This window comes from Pipistrellus hanaki (genome assembly GCF_964339955.1).
Source record: "Pipistrellus hanaki genome assembly, chromosome: 2".
NCBI lineage: Eukaryota > Metazoa > Chordata > Mammalia > Chiroptera > Vespertilionidae > Pipistrellus > Pipistrellus hanaki.
In genome coordinates, this window is record NC_140504.1 from 117,326,041 (window position 1) to 117,339,393 (window position 13,353).

At 36.3% G+C, this 13,353-nt stretch overlaps 2 protein-coding genes across 4 annotated transcripts in view; one reads left to right on the forward strand and one right to left on the reverse strand.

Annotated features, from left to right (window-relative positions):
- LOC311618228 (histone-lysine N-methyltransferase SETMAR-like) overlaps window positions 1-1,620 on the reverse strand; it is a 407,000-nt gene extending 405,380 nt beyond the window's left edge. Inside the window, exon 1 of the mRNA XM_084875612.1 lies at window positions 277-1,620. Coding sequence (XP_084731738.1) covers window positions 470-1,495 — 1,026 coding nt within the window. The 5' untranslated portion in view covers window positions 1,496-1,620 and the 3' untranslated portion in view covers window positions 277-469. The remainder of the gene's footprint in view (window positions 1-276) is intronic.
- Window positions 1-13,353, forward strand: part of SNRNP48 (small nuclear ribonucleoprotein U11/U12 subunit 48) — a 40,424-nt gene that overhangs the window by 634 nt on the left and 26,437 nt on the right. For all 3 annotated transcript variants that reach the window (XM_084875608.1, XM_084875607.1, XM_084875609.1), the window contains exons 2-5: window positions 3,782-3,895; window positions 4,128-4,188; window positions 5,562-5,636; window positions 12,101-12,289. In XM_084875608.1, coding sequence (XP_084731734.1) covers window positions 3,782-3,895; window positions 4,128-4,188; window positions 5,562-5,636; window positions 12,101-12,289 — 439 coding nt within the window. The remainder of the gene's footprint in view (window positions 1-3,781; window positions 3,896-4,127; window positions 4,189-5,561; window positions 5,637-12,100; window positions 12,290-13,353) is intronic.

A 13,353-nucleotide genomic window follows, 5' to 3' on the forward strand; every position in this document is an offset into this window, starting at 1 on the left:
CTAGCAGCCCTGCTGAACATTAGAATTGTTTAGAGAAGGCAAGTGTATTAGTGACCAGTTGTGAGTTTTATTTTATTTATTTATTTTTATATATTTTATTGATTTTTTACAGAGAGGAAGAGAGGGATGGAAAGTTAGAAACATTGATGAGAGAGAATCATCCACCAGCTGCCTCTTGCTCACCCCCCACTGGGGATGCGCCCACAACCAATGTACATGCCCTTGACAGGAATTGAACCGGGGACCTTTCAGTCCGTCTCTACCAGTGAGCCAAACCGGTTTCGGCCAGTTGTGATTTTTAAAAGATGTGGCAGGAAGGAGAGTTCTAAGGATGGTGGGTAAGGGCGAGCGAGGTCTTATGGGTTCTGGGTCAGCCATTTCAAAGAACCTATATATGAGGTCTAGTAATAATTAATGTCGTTTTCTAATACTTTTTTAAATCGAATTTATTTAAACAATACAACAAAATTTAATCAACAATATAGTTGCCGTTGTTTTCTACTACTTGTGCCCAACGCTCAGGAAGCATTTTAATCCCTCTGTTGTAAAATTCTTGTGATTTTGATGCAAAAAATTCGGTCAATGCATTTTTGAGGCATTCTTCATTATTAAATTTTTTTCCAAGAAGAAAGTTTTGCAAAGAATGAAACAAATGGTAATCGGAAGGGGCAATATCAGGAGAATATGCAGGTTGAGGGAGAACTTCCCATTCCAACTGGCGCAGTTTTTCAGCAGTGATTCTTGCAGTATGCGGTTGTGCCTTATCGTGGTGAAGAATTACGCCCTTCCGATTAATCAGCGCGGGTTCTTTTTCTCTTAAAGCTTGGGCTAACCTTTCCAATTGGGCACTATACACTGCACTTGTAATGGTTTGGTTAGATGGTAAAAGTTCATAATGAAGAATTCCTTTAAAATTCCACCAAACACACAACATCACTTTTTTCGCATGCAAGTCAGGTTTTGGCGTGGGTTGCGGAGCCTCATTTTTGTCCAACCATTGAGGCCACCTTTTCAAATTAACATACAGCACCCATTCTTCAACTCCAGTAACAATTTGCTCTAAAAACGGCAAACGGTTTTGACGAGAGAGGAGCGAACTGCAAATTGTGACTCTTTGATTACGGTTGTTGTCGGTCAACTCATGAGGAACCCATTTTCCAAACTTTTGGACTTTGCCAAGTGCACGCAATTGATTGGAAATTGTTTTTTGTGAACAATTTAAAGTTGTCGCAAGCTCTTGTTGGGTAATTTGAGGATTTTGCACCAAAAGAGCTTGAAGAGCTTCTTGATCAAAATTGGACACACGGCTTCGACCACTCTTGTCATCTAACGAAAAATTTCCCTCGCGAAATTTCTCAAACCAACGCTGGCATTTTCTGGCGCTAACTGCATCTTGACCAAGAGCACTACAGATGTTTTTTGCAGCCCCACTTGCTTTTCTTCCTAATTGGAACTCGTAAAGCATGCAGTGCCGAATATGCTCTTCATCCGCCATCTTCTTAGCCCTAGTTCTGCAACAAAAACCAAACCAAACACAAACTTTTTCAAGCAAAACTTGTTAATTGCACTTCACACGTTCTGTAGATACCACGTGTTTGAAGGTTATGTCAATACAAGTCAACGCCAAGCAAGATTTTAAACTAAAAACGACATTAATTATTACTAGACCCGATACATGAGGGCAAGGGGGGAGGCAGAGAAGCATTTTAAGTCTGGGCATATAATAATTAATACCTATCTTTTAATAACATTAATTACTTCCATTTATTGAACACTTGCTATGTACTAGGCCCTTTTTGAATTGCTGTATGTATATATAAACTCATGTATAACTTAATCTTCACAGTAGCTTTGTGAGAGAGGTCCTGCTATATAATACCCAATTTATAGATGAGGAAACTGAGGCAAAAAAAGGTATCTTAATCCAGTAACTTAAGACAGTAACAATACAGTCAGTAAATGGCAGACCTGGGATTCAAACTAGCTACAGTGTGAAGAATGGAATGGCTAATAAGACTGGAAGCAGAGGGGAGGTGGAAGAGGGTTTAGGAGAGATAAAGGGTAATGGAAGGAGACTTGACTTGTGGTGAACACATAATACATGATATATTACAGAATTGTACACTTGAAACGTATATAATTTTATTAACCCATGTCACCCAAATAAATTCAGTAAAAAAGTAATAAAATAAAATGACGGCAAGTGGAGCAAGTAGTTAGATAATGGCTCTTGTTATCCATGATATCCTGAGTTGAGGTAGTGGTACTATGGATGGATTATGTGGAGGGATTTCAGAGTTATTTAGGAGTAAAAAGAATAGATGGGTGATTGATAAGATGTGGATGATATGGGAGAAGAGCAAGTAGGACCTTTTTGTTGAAATAGGAAAACACAAGATGAACAGATTTGGGATCAGGAAACCATGAATATAATGAATTTATTTTTGGTCATGTTGTAATTTTAGTTAAGTCTTTAGTGTAAAGTGCTCAAGAGAGAATCAAGGTCTAAATTAGCTATAGATTTTGGGAGTCACCCCTATATAGTGAAAGTTGAAGCCATGAGTTCTTTTAGTAACTTTGTATCAAATGGCAAAGGCCGCTGGTTAGACCTACATGAAACGCCAACATAGAAAGGGGGACAGGTAGTGAGTGGTACATATGCACAATGGAGTATTATTCAGCAATAAAAAAGAAGGAAATCCCGCCACTTGTGACAACATGGATGGACCTTGAAGAAATTGTGCTACGTGAAATAATTCACACAGAGAAAGATAAGTACCCTCTGATTTCACTTATATGTGGAATCTAAAAAAACCGAAACAAATGAATAAGCCAAACAGAACATAAACATAGAGAACTAGCTGATAGTTGCCAAAGAAGTGGAGGTTGGGAGTTGGAAATTAAGTGAAAGAAAATATATGTGTAGCCCAGATTTATAAATTCTCTGGGGGAGGCGGGAAAAGAAAGGGGGACAGATAGAACAAGGAAGACATCTTTAGAGGACACCAGGTAGAAGGAACCAGAGAAGCAGAAGCATGAAAAGTGTGTAAGGATGACAGAAAATAGACAATTGGATTGTGACCTAAGAAGCATTCAGACATTATTAAGGACTATGACATGTGCTTTAGTAGCCAGAAGGTTGTTAGTGACCTACTGACTGATGGGTGAGGTTGTTGAGGCAGTGAATGTGAGCGAGTTTTTGAGTTGGGCTTTGATGAGGTGGAGAGGGGGCAAAGGCTATAGGGAAAGGTTTTTAATTTTTTAAATTTATTTTTTATTCTTATAAAAATATGTTTATTGGTTTTAGAGAGAGAGGAGAAAGGAAAGAAGAAGAGAGGGAGGAGGGAGAAAGGATAAAGGGAAAGAGGGGGGGGAGGGAGAGAGAAGAGAGATAGAGAGAGAGAGAGAGAGAGAGAGAAGGGGAGGGGAGAGGGAGGGGAAAGAAGAGGAAGAGGAAGAGGAGAGAAGAGAATGAATTGGTTGTGCTGGTTGCCTCCCATACATACCCCAACTTCCAACTGGGGATTAAACCTGCAACCTAGGTAGGTGCTGTGACTGGGAATCAAACACCCAATCTTTTGGTCTATGGAATCACCCCGCTGGGGCTTTAAAAATTTTTTTTAATAAGCACGTACACTCAGACAGGTTGTTGGGAGAGGCCTGCAGAAGAGACATAACTGGATAGTACCACTTAATAAAGCAGTAAACATTTAATAGTATAATTATTTAAATCTTTAAATATTATGTACCTTTTTAATTTGATTCTCTTTGATTTTTATAGGATGAAGTTGTGATATGCCCTTATGATTTCAATCATCACATGCCTAAATCATCTTTAGCAAAGCACATGGTATCATGTAGATTGAGGAAACTTGGGTACACCAAAGAAGAAGAGGTATGCATGTATCATATAATTCATGCATTAATAAATTCACAATATATGGAAGTAGAGGGTGAGGTTTTCTGACATGAATAATAGTCATTTGTGGGACAGAATGGTACTAGCCTAATTTCACAAATTATTGCAAGAGATATTTCAGTGATACTAATCTATTGGTTTATATCAAATCTTAAAATAGCTAATCATCTGATTCTCAAGAACACTGACTTTTCTTTTTACTGTTTAGGATAAAATGTATAATTCTGAATTTTTCTATGAGAATATGAAGATACCTTCTATCACTTTGAGTAAGTATTAACTTAATAGACATATATATAGTAAGATATTTTAAAATATCTTACTATATGTATATATTGATAATTCATTTTTAAAATTTCTTTTTAAAAATATGTTTTTATTGATGTTTTACAGAGAGGGAGAGAGGGATAGAGAGTTAGAAACATCCATGAGAGCGAATTATCGATCAGCTGCCTCTTGCACACCCCCTACTGGGGATGTGCCCGCAACCAAGGTACATGCCCTTGACCGGAATCGAACCCCGGACCTTTCAGTCCGCAGGCCGGCTCTCTATCCACTGAGCCAAACTGGTCTCGGCAATAATTAATTTTTTAATTATCAAAAGAATGGACTTATGATTAAGGACATTTGTACCTTAAGAGGATATAGGATTGATTAATGTATAGTGAAACTAGTTTTTGTAATTTGAAAGTTAGAGACCAGGCCTGTTATATTAATAGTGCAAATCCTAGAAAGCTTTGTACAGTAGGACAGACACCTTTCTTCTTAGTTATAACAAAAATCTGGCCACACAACACAGTTTGAAGACAGGACTGAAGATGGAAATGTGTTCTAAGACAGCGCTTGCCAACCTTTGGGACCTCACTGACCACCAGTGGTCCGTTGACCACCAGTTGGGAACTGCTGTTCTAAGAAGTTGAAATCTTGGGTTCTAAAATAAAAGGCCCTAATTCAGTTCCTGGTTTTGTCACTAACAAATGTGTAACTTTCAACAAGGTTTGTTGTCTAATTTTCTTGATAAAATGGACTTCATGCTTTGGAATTTCCTAATAGATGAGAGTATTTGTACTTTTTTGAAAATATATTTTTATTGATTTCAGAGAGGAAGGGAGAGGGAGAGAGAGAGATATCAATGATGAGAGAGAATCATTGATAGTCTGCCTCCTGCATGCCCCCTACTTGGAATCAAGCCCACCACCCAGGTATGTGCCCTTGACCAGAAATTGAACCTGGGACCCTTCAGTCTGTAGGCCGACACACTATTCACTGAGCCAAACCAGCTAGGGCAGGGTATTAGCACTTTTATGAAGATTAAATGATATATGTCATAGTCTTAGAATAGTGCCTGACACTTAGTGGGATTCAAGAAATGTTACATATTATTTGTTGCTAAAATTTGTAGCGGCTACTGTTTTGTGCCTGATTATGTTTTTTGAACCATCTGAATGCTGGTTACTTATTGGGATCTAGCTAGATCTGAAGAATTTCTGCTTTCAGATTACCTAGGCAGCGATTGTGGGTGTTGCCTCTCTTAAGTTTTTAAAGGTTTGTGTGTCTAAAAAACGTGAATTGGAACCCAGTTAATAATCTAATTGTGGACACTGATGATGCAATTGTGTTTATGGATTTTTTTTTTTGACAGATAAGGACTCACAAATCCAGATAATTAAACAAGCTAGAACTGCAGTTGGAAAAGATGGTGACTATTATAATCAAAGTAAGTGGCATCATAGTTTGAGCTAAATAATGAGTAAAAGTATTTTTCTCCCACAAGCACACATGTTACTAATTTTTAAGAAAAATCTTGTGAAAACAATTATATGGAAAAGGTTAAGTTTTACATATTAGACTATTGTGCTTGGTGTTAGCTTTATTTGCTAGATATTTTCTGCTCAAATACACAAGTCTGATAAGGACACTGTCTTAGCTAGGACTTCATGCTTTGGAATTTCCTAATAGATTAGATTGCCTTATAGATCATTTTTAAAATTTGGATTATTTAGTTAATAAATCCCATTTAGTGAGACTGTTTTACCCTAAGATTTCCTCTCTTGAGGATTAGCCCATTGTTAAATATAATATTGAAATGAACATAAAAGGAAAGGCTTAAGCTAAAAGAGATTAGTTCCCACAGCTGCTCCTCAGAATAAAATCAAACACAAAATGTTACTTAAAATTTCAGAGGGTTTGTGGATCCTTTTATGCCCAGTTTTGGAGCTGGTTTAAGAGTTTCTTTCCGGGCTTATGTTAGCAGAGACCAGGTTAGAATTTTAAGTGTGAGCTTTTAGGAAATCGAAAGAAAACTTTATCCATCAAAAACATAGAAGGTAAAGGAGTAAATAGATTTAATAGAGTTTGAACCTAGATAAAACATCTAAGCTAAACATGACTGGCTTCTTTTTATAAGGATTGGAGTTGTTTTTGAACCTTCTGAAGGTAGCTTTCCCCAGACATCTTACCTTTTTTTCCTCACTCTTCTGAATTATATTCACCAGCCCATTATGGTTTGTTGTCTTTCTTGTTAAGTTCAGGATCTTAGCCCATTTTTCTAAGTCAATATCTGGGCTTGATATCTCCCTAAGTGCCCAGTGGCTTCCAAGGAGGAAGTCCCTAACCTTTAGTCTGCATTACCTTGTTTCCTTTAACAGCAGGAGCACTTTGTATTTCCTGTTTTGAAGCTCCTGTTTTTTTGTACTTTTGTGCTGAATTCCAGGTTTTTCTCTTTGAGGGAGACATTTGACTTTCTCTTATTGAAGAAATTACTGAACCCCTATTATTGGTTCTACCCATTGCCCCTGTTCATCAACCAATTAAAAAGTAGAGGATTTTTTTTGAGGGGTTAATTGTTAAAAGACTATATTTGACCTTACCTAGTTGGATTAACTGAATTTATTAGAATTTAAAGAGAACTTGAAGATCATCTAATCTAGTTTCTGCTTTTTACTGATAAGGAAACAAACCCTGACTGATAGAGATGATAAGGTTCTGGTGTCTGTTCTCAAGGTCTTTAATACTTTTAAGAGATTAGTTTTCAAAGCCCTGTTAATATATTTTATTACTCCTTCACAATAAGTTTGTGATAGGTTGGACGAGTATTTTCCCCTCCATAGTAGGTGAAGAAGTAGACGCACACATAACTGAATTGACACTCCTTTGCTAGATAATAGCAAAGCTGGATCTAGAGCCAAGTTCTGAATTTTGGCACAACCACTGCCCTGAATTATTCTGCATTCTGTTAGAAACTCAACATTTAGTGATATTTGTGGATTCTACGTAATTGCTCAAATATATTCATTATTTATTTTGTCTATCATGATTAATTAAAAGAACGTCACAAACTTGAAATCTGTACATAATATTACTATTAATACTTTTCATTGTTTATTATATTTTGGGTAAGCCTGTTTTAAAGAAAGAAACCAGTTGCTTGGCCTTGTACAAATAACAGCTTTTCTGAATTTTTACTTTCTTATCTGTAATATAAAACTATTTCCTAATGTTTCGAACAATAGAAAGCAATATTAAGATGAAATGGGTGAGAATTTTATATATATATATAAAATTATATATGTGTATATGTAATTACTCATATATGTATATAAGTAATTTTCTAGATCATTTCCTAATCTGAGGTTTTTATATAAGTAATAAGGCAGATTTGGACGTGGAGTTTAGTTTTTTATAAAAACAAATAATTACTTTGGATGAATACATTTTTCCATACATTAAAAGGAAGTGTTACTTGATTTTGAATTTTTACACTAGCTTAAATTGAAATTTAACTGTTAAGAACTATTTTTATATGATCTGTAACTCTCTTTTTAAAACTATTTTTCATCTTGTGTAGAGTTCTGCATTTCCTCAACAGAGATTATTTTTGTAGTTTACTTATACCTAAAATCTTACTCCAGGACAAAAATTTCTTTAATATCTTTTTTTTATGTGTTTATTTTGAAGGAAGACAACCAATATGAACAATTTTACATTTTTTCATGTAATTAATATTTTTTTGTTATTCACTAAATTTTAAGGTTTTTTTGGTGAGGTTATATATTTATGTTTTCATTTTATCAGTCTTACTAGGTCTCAATTCATTAATCTTTCTGAAAGCTTAAATAACCATTAGATCTACTTAATTATTTTTAGATGTAGTTATTTTGGTTAACTTTATAACCAAGATATTAATTTCAATCATAAACAATCACTTCATATTTAATGGTTTATTTTTTTCCTTCTGTATTAAAGATTCAAGTTGTTATACTTGAATTTCATGGCATAAGTTGATCCTTGAACAACATAGTTTTGAACTGCATAGGTCCACTTACACGTGGATTTCTTTCAATAAATACGGTTTGGCCCTCTGTATTTGTGGGTTTTACATCCACGGGTTTGGCATCTGAAGAGGATACCAAAATAGTATTTTTGATCCACAGTTGGAATCCAGGCATGTGGAGGGCTGACTATATATTGTTCTACACCATTTTATATAAGAGACTTGAGCATACACAGATTTTAGTATAAGTCATGGCTGTAATTTAAAGATCAGGGTACTATGGCTAACAAACCCTAAAGCAGGGGTCCTCAAACTTTTTAAAGTGGGGGCCAGATCACGGTCCCTCAGAGAGCTGGAGGGCCGGACTATATGAACTACTAATTTCTACTGTAACACCTCGGCTGCGCTCACTGCCCAAAAAACCTGGCGGGCCGGATCAGACTCCTCTGCGGGCCGCATGTGGCCCGCGGGCCGTAGTTTGAAGACCCCTGCCCTAAAGAGATAGAAACAGAGTAGTTCTAAAGCTAATCTGTCCCTACCACTTGTGAAACTTTGGCAAGTCATTTTCTTCTGTGGACTGTAATTTATCTCTAATGTTAAGAAATTGACTCTGAATTCTCTCTAAAATCCTAAATATGTATCTCAGAAACAGAACCTCTTGTTAAATAGTATAGTATCTCATACTTTTAAGATGCCCTATGATGGCAAAAGTGACTAACAAGGAAGAATTAAGAATTAGAGTTATTAAAAAGTTGATTAGAGTGTCACTTCAGGGTGATGAAAAGCTCTGGAGATGGATAGAAGTAATGGTTGCACAGCAGTGTGAATATACTAAAGCCAATGAACTGTACACTTAAAGAAGCTAAAATGGTAAATTTTATGTTACGTATGTTTTACCACAATTAAAAATTATTATACAAAAAAGTAGAAGTTCACAGAATTGGTATGATTACAGAACATTGAAATGCACTCTATCTAAAGCATAGAAACTTGTGTTAGAAAATTTACATTTTATGGAAATGTAAGCTAATATAAGTGTGTTTACCCTTTATTTTTTTGTCAGAAATATCTATGTTCTGAATGATTTGAATACCGTTTGTTGTTTAACTTTTCCTGTACTTTTTCTTTTTCAGTAATTGGGGTGAGTATAAAGAGGAATTAGGAACCTGAATGTACTCCTTATTTAAAGATATGCAGTATCCTTTTTGCAAATGATATCCTTTTAAAAGTATCATTCAAATTTCTAAGCTTTATCTTAGTTACTGTCACAATATTACAGTCTTGATTTGGAATTTTAGTTGAATTTTCAAGGAATTTAAGTATCAGTCTTCATATAGAAATTTAAGACGAATAAAGAAAATCATATTTCAAAGAGGAAATTATATTTCTTTGTTTGAAAATAACAGGCAAAGATTTATGTGGAGCTTGTTTATAACACAGTCATGCACTGCATAATGATGTTTTGGTATGCAGTGAACTGCATATACCATGGTGATTCATAAGATTATAATGGGTTATAAGTAAGTTTGTTTGTGATATTCAAAGAAAAGGCTGGACCCAACCAGGATGTTGAATTTACTACGAATTCTGGGTGGTTTAAATAGACAAGGAGGCTCGGCATGTTGTCTCCTTGCCTTGCACCCTGCCCCTGGCTGGGGCATAGAGTTGGTGAAGGAGGGGAACCCAGGAGCTCCTTGCCTTCACCGCGACACCCACCCCTGCACATGCATTAACATATACTACAGCCCATAAATTCGCTTCCCTCTGTTTTTCTTTGTCTCTCTTTCCTCCCAGTCCCATTTCTACCCCCTGTCTCTGTTTCTCTTTCTGTCAAGGGCTCTCTCTCTTTTTCCCTCTTCTGTCCTCCCCCTTTTATTCTCATCTTAAGTTTTATCTGTGTCTCTTTCAATATCTGCTTCTGCTCTCCCCTTCTATTCATCCCTTCTTTCCTCCCTCCTCCTAATGTCTACTCTCTCTTCCTCCACAACCCTTCCCTACCTCCTCAAGCCACATGCCCACACATACTTGATCTTTTTTTCTTTTTTATTTAAGATATATTTTATTGGTATTTTACAGAGAGGAGGGAGGGAGAGAGATAGAGAGCTAGAAACGTCGATGAGAGAGAAATCTTGACCAGCTGCCTCTTGCACACCCCCTACCGGGGTTGTGCCGGCAGTGTACATGCCCTTGAATGGAATTGAACCTGAGACCTTTCAGTCCGCAGACTGACGCTCTTACCATTGAACCAAACCGGTTTTGGCACATACTTGATCTTTTACACAGTATTTTTAATCTACCTTTTTAAGGTTTAGCTATGTTTAGATACACAAATACCATTGAGTTACAGTTGCCTGCAGTATTAGTACAATAATAACATGCTGTGCAGGCCTGTAACCTAGGAGCAATAGGCTATACCACCAAGCCTAGATGTGTAGTAGGATATACCATCTAGGTTTGTATACTCTGTGATAGTCCCACAATGATGGAATTGCTTAATGACACATTTCTCAGAATATATTCCACTCATTAAGTGGAGCATGACTGAATATTAGTGTTTTCTAATCTTTTCTAATTTTTCCCCAGACTTTGTAGCCTATATTCAAAGGAATTAGGTTTATCAAAGCAAACTCATTTTTTATATTACATAATTAAATGTTTTAACATCTGGCTGCACATAAGGGCTTTTCCTAGTGTCTATCAGAAGTGGAGTAAAATTGATTGACTTAAAAAGAAACCTTTCTTCCCCACTAATTCAAAACCTTTTGACTTGCACATTTTAGTTACCTATAGCTGTTAGACCACAGACTCAGATTCAGTGTAGCTATCCTCTTAATTTGTAGACAAATAGAAAGTAATATTTTGTGTGTGTGTGTTGCAATGCTTTGTTTATAGTATGCTTTTTATTTATTTATTTTCGTCTTTACTTAGGAAGTCAACAAAGCTAATATCAAATATAAGTATCTGGGAAGAGCTACTGATTTTATATTATTCTATGATAACTCATGTTCTTTGCATTAGTGAATAATGAGTCTGGGACTATCATTTTAAATCGCTTTATTTACAGTTACAATAATTTTTTATTTCTTTGAGAAAATTTGATTCTCAAAACAAATTTTTTTCTTCAAAGTTTAATACATCATATCAAGGTATTGTATTTACTTTTTTTCATTAATGAGCAGAATTTAGAAAGTTCTGTAACTGTTGTGGGGGCACTGCTGTTAACTTTTTTCAGTTAACTTGGTTAAGCCAATATGCTTCCTCTTCTGAAAATTAAAACAAGTTTAGTCTCATTATAACCTGTCTTTCTCTGGTCTGAGGAAGTGTGGGATTTCTGCTACTTAATTGTTTTTGGTCCATAGCTCTGAGTCATTATATAAATGGGATATATTTTTAATTCGGAATGAGTAGCTTGATGTCTCATAAAAAAGGACATTTTTAAACACATTTTTCATATTTCTATAATTTATTTTCAATGTAACTACAATATGTATTACCTATTAAAAGTCTTCTCCACCAGCTTTTTATGGGGAAAAACATATACACAGAAAGCAAGTTAATATCTACTTTTATAATATGGGTAGCCTTTTAAAAATTGTTTACCAAAAGGTTTTCTTATGAACAGTGAGTGTCTTATGATAATTACTGCCTGCCTTCATGGGATCTGTTTTAACATTGTTGAAGAGAAGAGCGTATAGTCACAATATATCCTGTATGTGAATGTAGCATTCAGGATAAAGTCATTATTTACCATTTGTCACATAGATTGATATTTTGTAATTTAGGCATTACTATGAAAAAATTTTATTTAATACTGCATTACTATAGTGCATGTTTATAGATAAGTAGTAGATTTTAAGTCCACAATGCTTCATTTATTTTTATTTTTGTGGTTTTATTTTTACTTTTAGGGATTTATTCTTCCTTACCTGTCGAAGTTCCTCTGAATCACAAACGATTTGTTTGTGATCTGACCCAAGCTGATCGTCTTGCCCTCTATGATTTTGTAATTGAGGAGACAAAGAAAAAGCGCTCTGATTCCCAAATTATCGAAAATGACAGTGATCTCTTTGTAGACTTGGCTGCAAAAGTCAATCAAGGTTTGAGATGAATATTATAGTTTTATATTTCTCAATTGTTATTCTATTTGTTGTAATTAAGATGATTTGTCAGACCACTTTGAATAGGAATAAAATGGTTTTGTGTCACTTGATATTCTGTATAATAAAGAGGTAATATGTAAATTGACCATCATGCCCTCGCACAAGAGGGGCACCCCCCTGTGGTCACAAGATGGCTGGCAGGGGAGGGCAGTTGGGGGTGACCGGGCCTATAGTGGGGGAAAGGCAGTTGGAGGGACCATGTAGGACTCTCTTTCACGGCCCACGTAGAAAGAGTTCCAATTCAGGGTTCAGCTTCTGGAGAAGGGCTGCACACAAACGAAAAGAGACTTGAAGAAATTCAATTTGGTTATATGGGGGGGCCAGGCAGTAGTCCAACTCTAGTGGGAGAAGTACTCCCTGCTCTGGCTCTGCCATCCCCTTTTATTGAGGCTTTGGGGAAAACATCTTAGGCAAAATAGAAATTTACATGTAGCCCTTAGGCAGGAAATAACAGAAACTTTCACGGGACAAACAAGGTAGATTCTGCTTCAGCTAACAATGTCTCAACTAAAGGTTAGAGCAAATAAGGTTGTTGACCAGCCTTCCTGGCTTCCTGTCAGCATCTCTTTTTTAGTGAAACTGATTTGTTTTCCAGCAGGACCAGGCCTGCAGGGGAGGGCAGTTGGGGTAATCGGGCCATCAGAAGAGCAGTTAGATGTCGATTAGGGTGCCAGGGGAATGGTTAGGAGGTGATCAGGTTGGCAGGCAGAAGCAGTTAGGGGCAATCAGACAGGCAGGCAGGAGAGGAGTTGGGAGCCAGCAGTCCCAGATTGTGAGGGTGCAGGTTGGGCTGAGGGACACCCAAATTTTAAGCACCGGGCCTCTAGTTCACATATAAAAGATGTTTACTCGGTAGTCAAAGTTTGCTCTCTGATTTTTACATTAAGCAAAGCATCCTTCTGTGAGAATATTACTTACAGTTGTGCTGTTGCTGTAATTTATGTGCCTAAACAGTTATGTTCAACTGATGACTGGAGAAAAGTAATGGTCTAAAACTTAGC